The 21,059-nt window shown below is 42.1% G+C and overlaps 1 protein-coding gene across 2 annotated transcripts in view; it reads right to left on the reverse strand.

Annotated features, from left to right (window-relative positions):
* Positions 1-17,361, reverse strand: part of RFFL (ring finger and FYVE like domain containing E3 ubiquitin protein ligase) — a 73,251-nt gene extending 55,890 nt beyond the window's left edge. The window contains exon 1 of one of the 2 annotated variants that reach the window (XM_051992424.1): positions 17,337-17,361. In XM_051992424.1, coding sequence (XP_051848384.1) covers positions 17,337-17,352 — 16 coding nt within the window. In that variant the 5' untranslated portion in view covers positions 17,353-17,361. Of the gene's footprint in view, positions 1-8,713; positions 8,819-17,336 lie in introns of those variants that run through there. The other variant, XM_051992428.1, reaches the window with a different exon arrangement.
* Positions 17,362-21,059: the final 3,698 nt, after the last annotated feature.

The raw sequence follows: 21,059 nt of genomic DNA on the forward strand, positions 1-21,059 counted from the left end.
TCGTCAATGAAATCCCAAATCTGGACCAAAAAAAGTTAAGGGCAATGGAGAGCCACCTGTTGGGCTTACAGAGGTTACAGGATATATCCCACAATGATTTATATGCTAGAAGCTTCATGATGGATATCATCCAGGAAATGTACATTCAGAAAAGGTGAGTTAGTCAGGAGACACAGTTGTTCTATAGAAGATAATAACATAAGCATGGCAACCCATGTAATATCCTGGTCTCTACAAAACGGGAAAAGGCCTCCGTCCAGGGATAGTGTGTCAATGGCATATTGGTAGAAGGGCATAGACAAAAACCAAAAGAGAAGACCAAGGACAGATAGAGATGAACTGGCCTTCCCCTGCAGAGACTCAACCTCCAGGGAAAGCTACAAATCTACTTAAGAATTACAAGGGCATCCAAAAATGAAGAATTTGGAAAGCTGCCTTGGCTCCTTTCAAAATTCTCCTAATGTGAAAAGTCCCAACCTAACTGCCAGAGACAGAGCAGATGGCCCGGCCAGGCTGCAGGCTGGTTCAGCAGCAGCACTCACTGGTCATTCAAGAGTCCAATGGAATCCCCAGCCCAGCTCTTCCTCACAGCTAAAGAGGGAATATGCATGGCATAGAGAGAATATGCCGCTGAAAAGGGCCTTCATTTGGATGTGTCATATCCCAAGTTTTAGTTACCTGGAGAGGTTAGGGAATGCAGTCTTTTGTGAATTAATCAAGTACTCCAATTCCCAAAAATATGGAATAAAGATAAGCTTGGAGAAGATCCATACCGAACATATCTTCAAGCAGCTCGTTAGGATCTTTCGGCGCCTCAGTCATCATGATGAATCTTAGTTATTAATGTCAGCAAAGGCCAGAAGTGCTGGTTAAACATTTCTAAGTGACAGAATGCTAGCTTACCCAGCTTTTTTAAGGTACAGTTTTTGATTTATGTAGGGGGGGAGGGAAGAAAGGCAAGAAGGAAGTCATGTGCCATGGGAGGAAAGAGCCATTCTACATCCAAGAACACCTGGAGGCCAGGGACAAAGAAGTGAGAGCAGGAGGAGGAAGGCACAAGGGCAGGAGATACACAGTATCTGACAGGGAAAGAAGACAAGGCACTCAGAACCAGACAGATACGTGATAGATATCTTGGTCTCTACATATGTTCTGCTTTCACGTAGAGGGTTTTGGTTTTTGGTTTTTGTTTGCTTGTTTTTTTGGGGGGACTTAGTAGATCACTGAGCCCAGGAGCAGATACAATACAGTAAAGTTAACACAATGGGGGTTTTGGCAACATGGATTTCTTCCAGAATTCTGGAAGGCAGAATTTGTATGATGAGACTTCACCTAATGCAAAGTCTATATTAAGAAACTCAAAAAGGTTTTTCCCACAGGAAACTTAAAGTTCGTGTTTGGCTTTAAAATAATTAACAAAAGGGAAAATATAAAAGCACTGAAATGGAATCCTAAATAAATTACTTTAGTGAAAAATGATTCAATTTAGTAAATCAACATTGGGCATTATATGCTCTTAAGATTAAAAAATAATAATGGAATGATTTAGAAAGAGAATTCAAGCATGTCAAATATAGTGTACACCTATAATCATTATCGACCAAGGAAGCCAGCTGAAAGGAATCCTGATCTGTCTCTAGATGAAACATAACCAAATTCAAAATCACCAGAGCTGTCTATCAAAAAGTCATTTAGTGACTGGTCTTTTTCCCCTGGGAGAGTGGGGAAGGATACCGCTAGGCAGAAGTAAAATTTTACTATATGTGTTTTTAGAATAAAATTTCCTGTTACAAAAGAACTTGTAACTAGATGCATTTCAAATGCTCCCCTTACAACAAATTACAACTGCAAAAAAAAAGTAGCCATTCTCTTTAGTTGTGTTAAAATAATAATTCTCCTATTCACAATTATACAATTCTCTACTTTGTTACTTTGTTTTTAATGCATCATTTTAGAAATGTAAAAGAAATACAATCCGATATGATTCAGTTACAATGTAACATCAATCATTTTTATATGGATTTGGATATACCTTGGGGGAGGCAAGTCTGGTCAGATACCAAACTGCAAGCTCTATACTAGGACCCATTTCTTATTTATCGTTATACTTTTCCTCAATGTTTGGCACAGATTGAATGCATATAACAAGTTACCAAGTACTTGATACAGTACTGGAAGTAAAAGTTTTCAAAAGGACCTGAATTCAAATTCCGACCAGATACTTCCCAGCAATTCTCTTTAGTTTTCTTTCATTTTCCTCATCTATAAACTGCAGATTAAAACAGACTTATCTTCCAGGATGCTCTGTGGTCCAAAAGAGATATTTATTTATCTAGCATTTATATAAACCTTTAAGCAAATCTCTCACTTGGCTGTAACAAAAACCCAGAAGATAGGTGCTATTATACAAAGCACTTTGCAAACCTTTAAGTGCTAAAGAAATAATTATCATTATTATAAAAGACCAATATAATTAGTGCAAAATAGGGATCTGTAAGCTGTAGAAGGTCTGGCTTCTACAGGGCCCTGGCTAAGAATGGTTTTCACACTTTTAAACAGTTTTGTTGTATTTAAAAACAGAAAAACCATTCTTAGCTTAGCTGGTTACAAAAGCAGACCACAATTTGGTCCCTTTGCCACACAAGATAATTGCAGTATTCACTTCTATGGTATTCTCAGTTTGCAAATTCTGTTCACCTCTGCTTCACTTGGGGACAGCCCTTAGTTGCACAGAACTAATCCAGAGCCCTGGATCAGCCACTTAACTGGTGACTTGGCCCGGGTCACCCAGTATCTCCATTTCCACATCTATAAAATGAGGAAGAAGCACACGTGACTTCTATGCTATGAATGAGATCATGACAAGGGCAGAGAATTTTGCAAACTTTCAAGCCGTCTACAAATGCTAGCTAGCAACCATAACTTCATGATCATAACTTTAGGGTTCAAAAAACACTTTACCTATATCCTCCCATTTGCTCCCTAAAATACCAAGGATTACACTTTAAGTAACAATCATAATAGAAGAGAAAAAATATAAAATGAATATATAGCGAGTAATTAATAGCCCAACCAATAATGTTGTAGATTTTACATTTTCTTCTGAAGAAAATATAGAGCTGCAAGAGATCTTCATTGATTTGATCCAAGTGTCCCATTTTACAGATGAGAATATTGAAGCCCAGGAAGATCAACTTGTCTTCAGTCCTGTCACACAAACCTCAAAGTCAGTCTGGCCTCCACCTCCCTTTGGAGGCTATACATTACTCCTTTCTATGCAAAATCCATGCTGTCCAGTTGGCCTGTTTGCAGCTCCCCATAAAAGACCTTCCATTTCCAGCTGTTGGTCCCCAGCCCTGAAATGTAGCCTTTCCTAATGCATACCCTTTAAGAACCTCAGTTTCCACCAAAGCAACCTTCTCCACTAGTTTCTCAATTCTCCAGCAGCTAGTGTCTTTTCTACCCCCCTCAAAAAATGACTCCATATTTTTAGGTATATACTTGCTAAATTTACAAATGGCCTCCCTTTCCTCCCAAGAATATAAACCCCTTGAGGGTAAAAGGGCAACTTCAATGCTTTTTTTAAAAATCCTTGGTACCCAGTTGGCATATAGGAGTCTCAATCATTTATTAAAAATGAACAGAAAAAGAGAAAGTTAAGTTTTCAGATAAATGTTCTCTAAATGCTCATCACTACCAAGAAATATCCACAGTAGCTGCCACGTAGTCAGCCAGGTACCAGAAACACTTGGGTCCAAATCTGGTCTCGGATACCTTGGGTAAATCACTTTACTGTTTGGGTCCAAATTTGGTCTCAGACACCTTGGGTAAATCACTTTACTGTTTGCCTCAATTTCCTCAACTATAGCAGGGATAATTACCAACATCTACCTCACAGGCTACTTGTGAGAATCAAAAGAGATAAAATTTGTAAAATACTTAGCTCCCATAGTGTAATGCGGAGAAACTGAGCAAGACAGAGATTAGAGACCAATTCAATAGTTTATTAAATGGAGAGAGATACTGGGACCAAATGGAGTCTTTGAGATGATAGTCACATCCAGCCCGGGGTATTGGGACAGCAAGCTTTTTTATAGGCTAACAAGAACAATGACATAATGGGGGAGGTACCTAGGTGGGGATAACCTAATGGTGGGGGAGGCCCCTAGGATGACACAATGGAGGGAGGTTACTGTATTCTAATGACATCTAAAATGGATAAACCTCTATCCTGTCAAACATTAAGAAGGAATGTCTACAACCTAAAGATATAAAACCTTCACCTCATCAACCATTTAAGATGGAATGATTATAGCCTGGGGTTTTGGGGCAGAGCAACGGAGGTAGACCTTTAGCTCATCAAACATTAAGAGGGAAAGGTTATAACCTGAGGCAGCATAACTAAATAGGACAATTGGAGAAACTGGGTCACAACATTAAAAGGGAACTTTGGCACAACAATAGGTGTCATATAAAGGTTTATTCCTTTCCCCATTCAACTAAGCATTTGCATTTTAGGTAGCTAAGTCAGAATTACACAAACTTTCTTTGCATTAGAAAGTTTGGAACTGCATTAATTTCCAAGCTTTCTAAGGCATGCCCTCTTTTTCAGAATATTCTACTCTTTTAGCAGTTGCTTAAATTAACTAATCAATTTAGAGAATTTACTACCTAGCATTCCGATGTAAACGATCAAGATAATAGCTTTTGGGCTGATCGATTCAGAGGTTTTGAGGGGTCTGGTCTCTGTAATTAAATATAGACATTCAAATGTGTCTTGCAGTATAGTCACATTTTTCTTCCAAGTACAAAGCAAGCTTTTTGCTATTAACCACACAATCGTAATTTGGAACTATATGAAGGCAAAACCCACTCCATTTGCCACTCCAGAAATACAAAATACATCAAGTATCTACTAATGTAATGTTTAATATTCTGAATTGAATCCTGCTATTCCAATTCACTTCAAGTCTCAGTGGAACCTTGAGGTAACTAGAAACAAGGCCCTATGTCTGCTCCTGAGGCTACAAAATAGCCCAGCCAGTTAGGTTTCCATTCCAATGCTAAAATCTCTGACTGACTTCATCTTTTGTTACTTCACCTCCTTTTATTTCCCAATACAAGTCTTTCCCTTTCTCCTATCCAGCTATCCCCCTGGCACAAAGGTTTTGAAGACAAAAAAAGCCAATAGCCCCTTACCAGTGGCCACAAGAGTTCCATCTGACAAGCCAGCCCCAAATTCCACACCCAGAACTCCTTCTTTGGGCAAAACCCAGCTTAATCTACTGGACCCTCTTACAATCTTTACAATGCATTGAGCTTTCCTTTCTTGCCCAACTACATCTTGTGAAAATACCATTCTCCAGTCTACAATGCGCTGAGCTTTCCTTCCTTGCCCAACTACATCTTGTGAAAATAACATTCTCCGGTCTGCAATGCACTGAGCTTTCCTTCCCTGCCCAACTATACCTTGTGAAAATAGCATCGTCCAGTCTACAAAGCATTGAGTTTTCCTTCCTTGCCCAACTACATCTTGTGAAAATACCATTCTCCAGTCTACAATGTGCTGAGCTTTCCTTCCTTGCCCACTACTTTTTGTGAAAATAACATTCTCCGGTCTGCAATGCACTGAGCTTTCCTTCCTTGCCCAACTACATCTTGTGAAAATAACATTCTCCCGTCTACAATGCATTGAGCTTTCCTTCCCTACCCGACTACATCTTGTGAAAAATAACATTCTCTAGTCCACTATTGAGTATTCACAGCAAAATAATACAGGAGCTGCCTATTTCCTTATGCCTGTGAAGTTGAGAAGAAAAATCTACACTATCAAACAAATTCTCTTTAAAAGTCACAAGCAAATGGGCTGGCTGAATTTACAATAAGGCAGACGTTAAAGAGCCAGCACTGTCTCATTTTTTTTTCCCTGGGAGACCCTGCCATTCCAGTGAGCAACCCATCGCCTGAGCTGAAGGAGGGCATGTGAGGCAGCAGCATGTGCAGGTGCCCTCCGGACTGGTCTCCGCCTCTAAGAACCACGCAATGCCCAACTTCTGCTTGGCAAGCTGCAGATACAATGCATGTTTATTCATCACCTCATTACACTGGATGTTAAATGGAATCCAAAGCAGGGGGAGTAGGGGAAAAAACACGTGTGATGCACCAATTACATTCCCCGCTGAGAAGGCTGTGCCAGTAATATTAACACCTCATTCTTTCTCAATGGCGCATAGTTTTTGCTCAGAGCAGAATGCTCTGTTCAAGTGACTGATGAAACAGAAAAAGGAATAAGCTTGCTGGGGTCTGTACCATTTAGTCCAGGAAGCCAGGCATTAAGAATCATACAGCTTCATTCCCTGCTTCCCAGCGCCGAAGGGGCAGTGAAGGGGAAGGCTGATCCTGTCACCTCCACTCCACCACAGTCCGCTCCCTGGGCAGTTACCCACACACACCATTGCAAGCAGCAAAGGCAGAAGAGCTGTCCAGAAGGCCAGGAGAGAGAGAAAACTTAATTCTCCAAAAAGATCCAAATCAAATTTCAGGCATTAGGATTTCCAAGGTGGTGATTATTCTTTAGGAAAAAAAAAAAAAAAAAAGACAGGGTCTTTCTGAAGGGAAAAAAAGTCCCCTTACCTCTAGCTCCAGCCATAAACAAGGCACCTTCCCCAACAATCCAACTCAAGGTATCGGAATAGGTCAGAGATAACTGAAGTCAGGGAACCCAGAGAAAAGAGCACTTGGGTTTCTCACACACAGACCCTTTCACATCTACCTCCATCTGCATCTCCATCTCCATCCCCATCCCCATCCCCATCAGTCCAAAGGAGAGAATCAACTAAGTGGAGAAGGAATTATGCAGATCACCAAATGTAATCACTTCAAGTGGGAGGGAAGCGGGGAAGTGAAGAGAGTTCTTCCCCCTCATTAGAAAGAAAGATCCCAGGGGGCAGGAAGTGTCTCAGCAGCCACAAGTGCTTCCTCGAATGCTTCCTGAATGATAATGGCTAGCCTTCACTTAGTGCTTCTGGCTGCCAGGATTCAGACAAATCTTGCTCCAAGCCAAGCACAGTGCTTAAGAACTGGGATAATACAAAGGCAACACTCAGCCCCAGCACTCAGGACCTCCTTCAAAAGAGAGATCACAAGTAAATTAGCTAAATCCAAACAAGCGGCAGACAGGACCAATAGGGGGTATTCCGGGGGAAGGCACTAAGGGGGAAAAGCTTTACAAATCCTGGGTCACTAGACCCTGCTCTGATAGCTAGAGGGTGCAATGGACGGAGTCCAGGCCCTGCAGTCAGGAAGACTTCAAATCCAGCCTCAGTGTGGCCCTGAATAAGTCATTTCACTCCACTGTTTGTTGTTCGGTTTCAGTTTCCTCATCTGCCAAGAAAACCCAAAAGGGGTCAGGAGGAGTTGGACATGACTTACAAGATGCATCATTTAGGAATGGAAAGGACCTTGGAAGTCAAAAGCGATCCCCTTCATTTCCAGACATCAAGAAACGCTGCAAGGACATGACCTGGCCCAGGACATGACCTGGCCCAGCTCATGCCAAGAGTAAATGAGCAAAACTGAGATCTCGGAGGACGCGGCAGCCAGAGCTCTCCGAGCTGCTCCACCCTCCACCATGCGGCCACCCAGGAGGATGTGTAAGCGGAGCAGAGAGAGGGAGAAGCAGGGATGGGAAGTCACACAGCAGCCAGCGGCCTCTGAGACCGGCTGCTGTGTGACTTCCCATTCGGGCATCCCAGACAAATCACTGCCTGTGCCTCAGTTTCCCCAACTAAAAATGGGGATAGAGTGTAAGGGATTCAAAAAGGAAGTCACTGTAAAGCTTTTAGCACTCGACCTGACACACAATAGGCGCTATATAAAGACTCTAGCTATCATCTGAAGTGCTTTAGAACAGTGTCTGGCACATAGTAGGCATTATAGAAATGTTACCTATTACTACTCAAGGCTCTTACACACAGGACATATCTAAGTACAGGCACTATAGAAAGGTTAGTACAGTGCCTGGCACACAGTAGGCGCCATAGAGATACTCAGAGCGAATGAAAGCCCTCAGCACAGCGCCTGGCACACAGTAGGCGCCACAGAAAGAGATACTCAGAGCGAATGAAAGCCCTCAGCACAGCGCCTGGCACACAGTAGGCGCCACAGAAAGAGATACTCAGAGCGAATGAAAGCCCTCAGCACAGCGCCTGGCACACAGTAGGCGCCATAGAAAGAGATACTCAGAGCGAATGAAAGCCCTCAGCACAGCGCCTGGCACACGCACCACAGAAAGGTCAGCCACTATTACTTATGGGGATTAGCCGAGAGCCTGGCACATACAGCAGGCACTAGAGACGTGTCAGCTAATACTATTTCCCAAGCCTATTTGATGATTCTGGGAAAGCAACGCAGTTTGCTGAAGTCTGAGCTCAGGAGGGGCACTTTGTCGAAGTCTCAGTTGGAAACCAATTATTGCAGGGAGGATAAACTGAGGCAGGGCACACGCAAATGACTTGGTCAAGGTCACACGGGAAGCGAGCGGCAGAAGCAGGATTCGCAGCCAGGTCTTCGGACTCCAGAGCCGGCGGCCGCTCTGAAGGTCCGGGCTGGCTCTCGGGGGTCGGGATGTGTGGGGTTCCCGGGGGGCGGTGGGGGAGGGGCGCGGGGCTGGGTAGGGCAGCGGAGGACCCCCTCCCCCGGGTCCCCGCCTCACCTGCCACCGTCCCCCGCCCCACCCGCGCGGGGGCGGGGGTCCCAGCTTCCGCGTCCCGGTCGGGGAGGGGTCGCTTTAAGCGCCGCGCCGGCGGCGGCGACGGTGGCGGCGGCGTCTCCGGGGCAGAGGGGCCGAGGGGGGCGACATCCTCCCCGGCGGCCCCAGGAAGTCTCCTCCCCGGCCCGGCGTGGGCCCGCCTCTCCAGCCGTGCACGCCCCATCGTGCAGCACCGCCCCGCCCCGCCCGCCGCATCGCCCCGCCTCTCCTCAAGTGCTTCTTGCGCCTGCGCCGTCCGCCGCCGCCGCCGTCGTTCTCCAGAGTAGCACCATAGAGCCTCGAGGGAGGCCGGCAGCTAGAGAGGCGTCGCGGAATGCGCCCGCCCCCTGGCGGTAGGAAAAAGGCATTGGATGCGCGATTTGGGTCAGTGGGAGCAGAGCCAAAACCCCAGGCGAAGGATGGGCCAGGGCTTAAGCTGGACAACATAACTGGTTGGCGGGACAATACCCTGCCTTCAAGGAGCTGAGAGTCTAACGACCGCGTATAACAAGGGGATAAGATACATTTGGAAGGTTGTTGTTTGGCCTTCCCTCTCCAAGAGGGCTGTGACGTCAGGGAGGTGATGCTGTAACATGCAGGAGAGTCGGACTGAGGTGAGGGAGGGCTGTGCGAGGTCACCCGCCTCACGGTCTCCCCGGGGCCGTCTGGGCCCAGTGGCAAGACGTAGGTCAAGACAGCTGGCCACGCCCCCTGCACTGGGGGAGACCGCGGCCTTTCTGAGCGGAAGTATTTAACAGGTTCGGTGATTTAGGCTAAGTCAGAAAGTGAAGCGAGAAAGGGAGGGAGGGAGGAGGAGGGAGGAAGGAAGGAAAGGAAGGAGAGGTAGAAAGGGAAGATGGAGAGAGGAAGGAAGGAGGAAGGAAAGGGAGAGGGAGGAAGGAAGGAAAGGAGGGAGGGAGAAAGGAAAGGAAGAAAGGAAGGAGGAGGGAGGAAGGAAAGGAGGAGGGAGGAAGGAAGAAGGAAAGGGAGGAGGGAGGAAGGAAAGGGAGGAGGGAGGAAGGAAGGAAGAAAGGAAAGGGAGGAGGGAGGGAGGAAGGAAGAAGGGAGGGAGGAAAGGAGGGAGGGAGGAAGGAAGGAAGAAAAGGGAGGAGGGAGGAAGGAAGGAAGGAGGGAGGAAGGAAGGAAGAAAAGGGAGAAGGGAGGAAGGAAAGGGAGGAGGGAGGAAGGAAAGGGAGGAGGGAGGAAGGAAAGGAAGGAGGGAGGGAGGAAAGGAAGGAAGGAAAGGGAGAAGGGAGGAAGGAAAGGGAGGAGGGAGGAAGGAAAGGAAGGAAGGAGGAAGGAAGGAGGGAGGGAGAAAAGGAAGGAGGGAGGAAGGAAAGGAGGGAGGGAGGGAGGGAGGGAGGAAGGAAGGAAAGGAAGGAAGGAAGGAAGGAAAGGGAGGAGGAAGGAAGGAAAGGAAGGAGGGAGAAAAGGAAGGAAGGAGAGGAAGGAAGGAGGAAAGGGAGGAAGGAAGGAAGAAAAGGGAGGAGGAGGGAGGAAAGGAAGGAAGGAAGGAGGGAGGAGGAAAGGAAGGAGGGAGGAAGGAAGGAAGGAAAGGGAGGAGGGAGGAAGGAAAGGAGGAGGGAGAAAAGGAAGGAAGGAAGGAAAGGGAGGAAGGAAGGAAGGAAAGGGAGGAAGGAAGGAAGGAAAGGAAGGAGGGAGGGAGGAAAGAAGGAGGGAGGGAGGAAGGAAGGAAGGAAAGGGAGGAGGGAGGAAGGAAGGAAGGAAGGAGGGAGGGAGGAAGGAAAGGAGGAAGGAAGGAAAGGGAGGAGGGAGGAGGAAGGAAGGAAGGAGAGGGAGGAAAGAAGGAAGGAAAGAAAGGAAAAAAAGAAGGAAAAAAGAGGAGGTTTGTGGGTAGAGTTGGGACAGTTTGACTATCTGCTTCAGAGAGCACAACTATTAGAGTTACTAGAATCTAGTTTGAAGGGGGTGATTGTCAGGGATGTTATATGTAACATGGATAGGGACCTAGACTACTAAACCTGTACCACCGTACTTCTAAATCTGAGGTTTTATATCCCAACTCTTAAAGCCTTACTGCTTATGTTTACCGAGTAATCTTGGGTTTGTATCTCTGAAAGGAAGAGGTCAGCACTTTTCCCAGACAATTCCACCTTTACGTGGGGTAACCACAGTCAGACAATGCTTTCAACCCTGCAGCCTCCTCTTCCTCCAGTAACTGAACTCCTTCTCCACACTTCCGTTTGAGGAAGCACCATGCTCCCTAAAAGAATAGCTCAGGGGGCAGCTAGGTGGTGCAGTGGCTAGAGCACCAGCCCTGAAGTCAGGAGGACCTGAGCTCAAATCCGATCTCAGACGATTACACTTAACACTTCCTGGCTGTGTGACTCTGGGTCACTCACTTAACCCCAATTGCCTCAGCAAAGCTCAGTCTATGACTCCAAAATAAGTCTTCCTAGCTTCTCTTTATGTATTGTCACCTCTGCTAGACTCTAAAATCCTGGAAGCCACGTGTCCCCAGCATTTAAAACTTTGCCTGATTTTTGTTTTTCTTCCCGGGTTATTTAAACCTTCTGAATCCAATTCTCCCTGTGCAACAAAAAACTGTTTGGTTCTGCACACATATATTGTATCTAGGATATAGTGTAACCTATTTAACATGTAAAGGACTGCTTGCCATCTGGGGGAGGGGGTGGAGGGAGGGAGGGGAAAAATTGGAACAGAAGTGAGTGCAAGGGATAATGCTGTATAAAATTACCCTGTCATGGGTTCTGTCAATAAAAAGTTATTTTAAAAAAATAAAGCACCATTGACTCAAAAAAAAAAAAAAAAAAAAAAAAAGAACTTTTACAGCAAAAAATAAAATAAAATAAAATTTAAAAAAATAAAACTTTGCCTGGCACATAAGTTTAATAAAGATTTATCTGTCATCTATCTGGCATAATTATGTGTAAATAGAATTATAGGTAATATTATAAAGTACAAATTCATAACTACAACTGTGCACTGAAAACAGGGAATCCATATTTGCAAAGCTAGATACATTTACTCTCATTGCCTCTACTTACTTTCTTCATCATCTCCCAATTCTGGACATTTTCATCGATTGTGTCCCAAACCTGCAAATTTCTCACTCCTCACCTCCACTTCCTGGTTTCCTTCAATTCTTGCCCAAAGTAATACTCTGTAAAATGCCTTTCTGAATTCTTAATCCTAATTAATCTTAATCTCTTCTTCCACTTTATTCCATCTATATCTGGTTTGTCCACAGTTCTTTTAATATTGTTTCCCTCCTTAGACTGAATTCCTTGAGGGCAGGGACTGGTTTTTCTGAATTTTTGAGGTCTCTGTTCTCTAATGTTCTATGACACTATTCTATCCTAGTTCCTCCTATCTGTCAAACTGATTCTTCTCAGTACCCTCTGCTGGATCTTCAATCTGAGATACGCTGCTCTGTCATGAGCCCTCTTTTGTTCTCTCTATATACTATTTCATTTATTAATTTTCTCATCTCCCATTGATTAAATTATCATCTCTAGTCTGCTAGACTATAGACTATAATTGTCAGGTATAATTATGTCCTCTCTTCCACCTATTTGATATTGGAGTTAAGAGAGAATTCTAATGGATATTTTGAACTGCATATAACACAGACATCTCAAACTCAACTTATTTAAACTAAAACTCATTATCTTTCCCTAAAAACTGTATCCTCTTCCTAATTTCCCCATCACTGTCAAGGGCATCACCATCTCCAAGCTCAAAACCTAGGGGTCTTTCTCAATTCTCCATTTTCTTTCTCTCCCCCTAATACTATCAGTATCCAATCCTTTGCTTAGTCCCATCAATTTTACATCAAATTTTACAATTTTACTTACTTTTACATCTCTTAAATACACCCCCTTCTCTCTAACTCGGGTCCTTACACTGATGTAGGGCCCCTTATCCCCTCATATCTGGACCATTCTAACAGCCTCAGGCAAGTTTGCCTGTCTAAAGTCTCTCTCCACTCCAGATCCTCCTCCACTCAGTGGTCAAACTGATCTTCCTCAAGTATTACTAAGCCAGCCCCACCTCAATACACCGCAGTGTCTCTGTACCCTCTTCCAAATCAAATATCAAATCCTCTCTTAGGAGTTCAAAGCCCTTCATAACCTGTCCCCCCTTTATCTTTCTAGTCTTCCCACAATGGCCGAGAGCAATCCAGTGACACTATCCTCCTTGCTATTTCCTAAATAAGACACTCCAACTTCAGCTTTTTTTACTCTCTACCTCCTCCCCAAGTCTCAACTAAAATCCCATCTATATAAGAAGACTTTTCTTTATCCCTTTAATTCTAATGCCTTCATTCTGTTGATTGAAACAGGTTCACATCTCTACATCTTGTTTGTATATAGTCGTTTTCATGGACTTTTTTTTCCTAATTAAATGTATCAAATCAAACCATGATCAAAAAGATCAAAAAAATCTTGAAAAAAGGGACTATCTTTAGCCCTTCCTTGTACTGTAGCATTTAGCACTGTACCTGGCACATAATAAGTGCTTTATAAATGCTTGCTGATTTGACTAAATATGTATGGCCAACATTCTCCTCTTCCTAATCCCTAATCCGAATGCCACAGCTGCTTTTGGACAGGTCTTTTTTATTTTTTACTTATTTTTTTGCTGAGGCAATTGGGGTTGTGACTTGCCCAGGGTCATACAGCCTGGAAGTGTTAAGTTTCTGTGAAACCAGATTTGAATTTAGGCTTGAACTTCAGGGATTGGTGCTCTATCCACTACACCAACTAGCTGTCCCCCTCTTTGGGTATTTCTAATTGGATTTCAATTAGAGAGCTCACAATAACCAAAAGTGACCTTTGCAACCCCACCCCTTTTCTGAACATTCTTATTTCTTTTTTTTTTTTTTTTGAATCTCTTCTCTTTTATTTTTTTTTATTTTAAATTTTTATTTAATAATTACTTTATATTGACAGAATCCATGCCATGAACATTCTTATTTCAATCCAAGGCACTATTGTTCTCTTGGGCATTCTGATTCTCAACTTTAATTCCTCACCCTTTAAGCTTATTAAAATCTCTCTCTCTTTTTTTTTTTTAGTTTCAGCAGAAAAAAATGTTAAGAAATAAATATTTCTCAAGCCAAAGCCCTTTCCAAACTTACCTGAAGAAAACTTTATCAGTACTTAATCAAACTTCTCAGGAAACCATGCCTTCCACTAAAATCCAGCTCCTCTTTTTCTTAAACACATTCTCTTTGAATTAAGAACGTGAGTGAAACATCAATAATCAAAGGTAAGGCTCTACTTCCCCTTCCCCAAAGGATCAAAGGTAGTAAACCCTCTTTGAAAAGGAAATATGGATATTTCTGTCGTTCCAGTCAATGCCTGTTCGATCAACAGAAGGGATTAGCATAACCACCTACCTAAAAGCAGTCCTTTTTCTCAGGTCTTTTTTTATTAAATTCACCTTTGACTAGTTTGGAGTGGAAAGTCGAGGGAAGTGGTCATAGAAGGAATGAATGGTTTTAGGAAAATGACTCCATAAGGGTGTATAGGAAAGATTAGGGAACAATTAAACTGTTTAATGAAGCAAAATGTTAAATGGTACCTTACCCTGAGTGATGTAACTGTTTCATAAGTTTTCCTTGTTCAAAATTCCTGTAAATGTTTCTTTTAAAATGTCTTACATTAATAAATAATAGCAACTATTTATATAATATTTACAAGGTGTTTTACATGTTAATTCATTTGATCCCCACAATAACTATGTGAGGTAAGAACTATTATTATTCCTATTTTATAGATGACAAAATTGAGGCAAAGAGAAGTAACTTACTCAGAATAGGTAGCCCGAATAGACAGAGTGCCAGGCCTGGCATCCAGAAAATCTGAGTTCAAATCCAAGTTCAGATACTTACTAGCTCTGGACCAGTCACTTTACCTGTTTGCCTCAATTTCCTCATCTGTAAAATAAGTTAGAGAAGGAAATGGCAAACCTTTCAGTATCTTTGCCGAGAAAACTCCAAATGGGATAAGCAAGTCATACACAACTAAGCAACAACAACAATAATCATGCGTTTTATAGATATGTCTAAAGGTACAAGGGGACTCCATCATTGTGGACATTCCCCTTTCCAGATAGAACAATTCTTAGATTAGAACAAAAATAAGTTAATGAAAATTTTTTCTGGTAGGTTTGTGCCTGCAGTGCAAGAATTGGATGTGGATCTTCCACATCCAATTGATTGTCAAGATTTACCTCCTTTATGTATTTACTTCAACACTTCTCAAATCTTCCTCTATTCCACCCTAGTTTTAGACTTAATCACTTTTTGCCCTGACCATTGGAATACCCTCCTTAATGAGCCTTTCTTTCTCAAGGTTCTCCCCTTTCCAGATCATGATCCACACAGCTGCCAAAACAATCTTTCTAAAAGCACACATGCAACCAAATCCCAACCCCTCCCCACTCAATAAACTCCAGACCTATTTTTCTATTTTCTACAATCAAATCATCAAATACAGACTCCTATGCTTGGTATTTAAAGTCCTTCCAAACTAGGCTCTGACCTCTATTTTAGCCTTCCTGGTACATTACTTCCCTTCACACATTCTAATTTCCAATAGATTTCACCGGTTCTCACATTCGAGACTACATCTCCGGTCTCCATGCCTTTGCAAAATGGTTATCCCCACACCTGGGGTTTGCTATCCTTGCCCCAACAAACTCCTAACTTCATTCACAGTCTGAGTAACATACCCACCAGCAGCTAGTCAGCCATCAACATTAAGCATTTATTAAACACCTAGTATTTGCTAGGGACCTTGCCCAGCACTGGAGAACCAAAGAAAGACAAAAAACAGTTCCTGCTCTCAAGGAACTAATGAACTAGTTTTAATGCCTTCTTCAAACAAAATGACTTCATATTTATATGTGTACAAGTTAACTCCCCTGATAGAATGTAAACTCAAGGAAGGCAGGGATTTCTTACTTCTATTTATATTCCCAGAAGTTATCATAGTGCCTGGCACATAGTAGGGACTTAATGGCTTGTTGATTGATAAATTTCTAGGGACTCTAACTATAGATGTCTCTTTTTGTAGCTACTTATCAGAAATAAAGTTAATAAATATTTAATTGAAAATGCCCATGTTCTGATCTTCATTCCAAAGCTGGTACTACATGACGTGGGAAAGATTCCTTTCTAGATTCCCACCCTCTCCTAGTTAATAGTATAAATTACCCTTTAACTCACAAATCCTGGTCCCTTTGAATTCCAATAGAAGCTCTGACCAGTCCCAGCCCCACCCGGATCTGAGCCAACTTTGGAGCTACAACAAAAGTCCCTCGAGCTAAATTTCCCATTATAAAAGGGAGAAATTCCAAACATACTAGTCATGTGAGGATCTTCTGTCCACTGGACCCTCCGTCCAGTGCCCTCCTTATCCCTACCTTCACCTATACTTTAACCTTGCTTACCCAATAATAAACCTCTTTTATCAATCTAGCTCTCGGGCCAATAAACGCTTTTATTGGGGACTCCACCGCTACTAGACTCCATTTAGCGCCGTACCCTTGCACCAAATCCAAGGGGATTGCAGGGGAGCTTTGCTTGACTCCCTGTACCCCAAACCTGCCACTAGACTTTAACTAAACCCTAATTTCATTTAGGTACCCCAAATCTAGACTTCAACACTACTCATCTTCTAACCACTACAGTTCACTTAGAAAAAATAAATGCCTTTTTTCTAGTAGGAATGGATTTGCATTAATCCTTCAGGCAGCTAGGTGACACAGTGGAGAGTACTGGGCCTGGTGTCCAAAAAGCTCAATTACCTAAGTTCAAATTTAACCTCAGAATTTTACAAGTTGTGTGACCTTGGCCAAGTCACTTAATCCTGTTTTCCTCAGCCTCCTCATTTGTAATCATTTTAGTATCTTCGTGAAGAAAACCCCAGAAAAGTTCATCACTGAACATCGTCATCACTGCATTAACCCATCCATCTACACTTTCCTTTGTCTCCTATCCATGAAAACCAATTATTCACTGTTTAATATTCACTGATTCAACAAATTCAACAGAACCCTAACCATACATACAGTGATAAAACTGAACCGTTCCTTCTAGTTAATTTAATTTCCATGCCTCAGTTTACTCATCTATACCTCTCAGAGTAATTCTGTGCTATTATTAAATAATTAACAAAGCAATACATAATGATCTTCAAATGAGCACCTTACCTGAATTCAATACGTCCCACTTTCTCGAGCCAGGTTGTTTTTGTAATTGTGTCCCGCCTTTGGGACAATTCTAGCCCCATTTAGTTTCCTTCTCCCAGGGTTTAATTCTTTTTTTTTTTTAATAGCTTTTTATATGCAAAACATATGCATGGGTAATTTTTCAACATTGACCATTGCAAAAACTTCTGTTTCAACTTTTCCCTTCCTTCCCTCCACCCCCTCCCCCAGATAGCAGGTAGTCAGGGTTTAAATCTTTACTTTCTCTCTTCCCCACTACCATCTCTGGCCATATGTCTCTTAAAATTCAAAACTGTCATTTTCTCATTATCCAGATGAATTTTCATTCATACCTTCCCAGTCCTGTAAAAAGAACAGGGAATACCTGTGATAGGCAACATCTTCCTTCCTCTGAGCGTTACCTAAAATTCCAGAAAGTCACAGGTCCACTATCCTGGCGGGGCAAAGACCAAATCATCAGATGGTCTTCCTGGAAGAAATAGCTTACCTAAGAACTGAGCACCTGACTTCTTTCCAAGAAAGGGTGTGCTTAACTCACCCATTGGACCCAAGAGTTATGCTTTTTTTTTTTCCCCTAATAGAGCTATTTGGGGGAAATCATTAACTCTGCATCCTCTTTCTATATATAGTAAGTAGCTAAATCTCTGGAAGGCTGCTTACTGATTTGCATATTATCTAGGCTGAGAGGTCTCAGAAGTGCATTTCCCCAGGGACTAGCCCTTCCCCGAGTTAGTTGTAACAGTCAATGCAGTTTTTCTTTTTTATTGGTTAGAGGAACTCAATAATGCACCCATTGTGCAAGTAATCCGTAATTCTATCCCGGTAAGGCAATGGGTATTTTGTGATCATAAAGCACTAATTCCTCTACCGAGTGACATATTTATAGCTGTTGTTTACTCTGACATATTTTTATTATTTCGACTCATTTGCTAAGTATTTCCCAATACATATTTATGAAATGCTCGCTTTTTCCCATCAGTGGCAAAACCATATAAATCACATCACTTTCCTTAGAAGCCCAGAGCTCTGGAAGCGGCAAACCTAATAATCCCCACGCAGCTCCCACTGTGTACCTTCGGGCATATCGCCCCGGCTCACCGAACTTCTTAGGGAGGTAGTGGGTTTACAATCTGGAGACCTAGCTCTGCAGTTTACCGTAGAGCCCAGGAAAGGAGTAATTAAATGAATACTGGAACGAATAAATATGCAGACATGTATTTATTAAGCAACTTATGTGGTGGCCACTACAAAAACAAAAGTTAGTCCCTGCCCTCAAGTAACAAGATTCAACATATACAACGGAATGGAGTTAGGAAAAGGGGTTTGGTTGTGGGGAGTCACAGATTGTGAGTGGAACCTCAGGATGATCCACATTTTCCGGAAGCTATACCAGTATCGATTTGAACAAGAGCTGGGTCTCAAATTTGACATGTTCAAAAAAGAATTTATCTTCTTTCTCCCTCCCTCCCTCCCATTCTGAACTTTTGTATTAGTGTGGAGGGTCCCACCATCCTCCCAAGCACCTAGGCTAACAACAGCAGTATCATTCTCATCTTCTCTCTTAAATTCAACCCATTCATTAAATCTGTTGCAAAGTCTTATCAACCTTTGCACTATCTTACCTATTCTCGTTCAGCGCTGCTCCGGTAAAGCCCTGGTCCCCTCAAGTCACGTCTGCCACAATGGTCTATCTCACCCCTTTCCAATCCATCCTCCACAGAGCTGACCAAGTCATCGCACCTGCTATTACCTCCGGGATATAAAACCCACAGCCTTCAAAGCCCTTTACAATCAGTTCCTTCCTCTACCCCTTTTCAGTCTTCTCATACCTTTCTCCTATCCACGATCTTACAATCCAACAATACCTGCCTTCGGGTTTCTCACACTCGGCACTCTGTTTTTTTTCCTCTATCCGCTCTCCCCCAAGTCTGGAAAAGATCTCCATCTCCTTCTCCACCCCTTAGCCCTCGGGGATGCCTTGAAAATTCACCTTCATCTGGACGCCTTTTTTGGTCAGTCCCCAAAAATAGTTAGTGCCTGCCTACAGAAATCTTATTTCATCAACTCAGTAAAAATCTGGTTGGTACTAGTTGTTTGCATGTTGTTTTCTTCATTCCTCCCCTGAGGGCAGGAATTATTTTTGCCTTGGTATCCCTTAGATTAGAAAATTATGTAACTTGTAATGCTGAAATACAGCAGGTAGAAAGACTGCCCCAGAGTATGCTTTACTAACCAATCTTATCTCTCTGTCCGCAAAATAAAAGGTAGTAAAAATTCTAGGAATTAGCTCGAAGGGTTGCTGGGGGGAAATGTTTTGTAAATCTTAAAGTCGAGCATAGTTGTTTTTTTGTTTGTTACCCAAAAAAAGAGATAGTAAACTCTAGTCCAATAAGAAAAAAATATCTAGAACCGAAGAGAGGAGGAAAGATCTTATGTACAGACCACGATATCCATTTTCTCTTCTTCATTTCCCTACCTTTATTGCCTGAAATTTTGTTTGGATATTTTTGAAGAGAGAATAGTTTAAATTTAATTGCAAATTAATTTCCTAAAGTGTGGCTCTATCACTGACCAGTTCAAGAAACTCAATGGCTCCCTCTTGCCTTTAGTATAAAAAGCAAGTCTTTTGATTTGTAAAGTCCTTTAATAATATTTGGATCCAGCCTTTCTGCCACTTCCAGTCAAACTAGTTTGCTTGGTATTTATTCCCTATACTTCATCAACAAACATATGTTCTTTTTCTCTTTTTCACTTGTTTCAATTGTTTCCAACTTTGTGATCCTGTTTGGGGTTTTCCTTGGCAAAGATACTGAAGTACTTTTCCATTTCCTTCACCAGCTCATTTGATAGATGAGGAATTGGAGGCAAACAAGGTTAAATGAGTTGTCCATAGTCATTCAGCTAGTGTCTGAGACTAGATTTGGACTCAGAAGGATGAGTCTTTCAGATTTCAAACCCAGTATCTACCCACCAAGCCACTTAGCTGGCACCTATCTGCAATAAAAAGTCTAAATAAAAAAGGAGTGCTGGATTAGATGACTTCTAAAATTCTTCTCCAGCTCTAAATTTAAGAGAGGGGTGATGAATTCCTTTATTATGGCTTGCCGTCATTGAATGTTAAAATGGGAGATACCACAGAGATGATCTAGTGCAACCAATTCATTTTGGAGTTGAGGAAATCAAAGGAGGAGGAATGGGAATAGTTGCAGTCTGTCAAGTGTAAAACCAAGGATGTTTCATTAAAGCCAAGCAGCCATATATTTGGGAAGGCCTTTATCAGAGATTTTTACTGTAGATTGTTTCCCAGCTTTCTGCTTTTCTTTTTTCCCCAACTTTCTGCTTTCCTTCTAATCTTGGTTGTGTTGGTTTTGTTTGTGCAAAAGTTTTTCAATTTAATATAATTAAAATTTTCTATTTTACCTTTTGCAATGCTTTCTATCTCTTGTTGGATGGACCTATAACTACCTTAACTCCTTTAAATAATTTGGATGCTATACCATTTGATGCTTATATATATATAATACTGATATTATTTCATTGCCTTTGGTACCTTTTAGCGAGATCTATATATATTTTATTTTTTTATTGAAGCTTTTTATTTTCAAAACATACTAATTTTTCAACATTGACCCTTACAAAATCTTGTGTTCCAATTTTTCCCCCCTTCCTCCTACTCCCTCCTCTAGATGGCAAGTAATCTATGTTAAACATGGTAAAAAAAATTTATATATATTTTAATTTGGTCTATTTTTACTTTTGCTTTGTGTGAGATCAGGATTGCTATCCCTGCCCTTTTTTTTTTTTTTTTTTAAATTTTAGCTGAAGCATAATAGTTTCTGCTCCAGTCACCTTTATTCTGTGTGTCTCTTTCTGCCTCAAGCATGGTTTTTTGTAAGCAATATATATATATTATAGGATTCTGAGTTGTGATCTACTCTGCTATCCTCTTCTATTTATAGGCAAGCTCATACCATTCACATTCATAATTATGATTACTATATATTTCATTTGTCCTTTCTTTCCTTTCACCCTTTCCCTCTTTGACCTTTTTTTGTTTCAATCTACTGCCTCTCTAGGATTATCCTGT

Source organism: Antechinus flavipes, chromosome 4 (assembly GCF_016432865.1).
Source record: "Antechinus flavipes isolate AdamAnt ecotype Samford, QLD, Australia chromosome 4, AdamAnt_v2, whole genome shotgun sequence".
Lineage (NCBI taxonomy): Eukaryota > Metazoa > Chordata > Mammalia > Dasyuromorphia > Dasyuridae > Antechinus > Antechinus flavipes.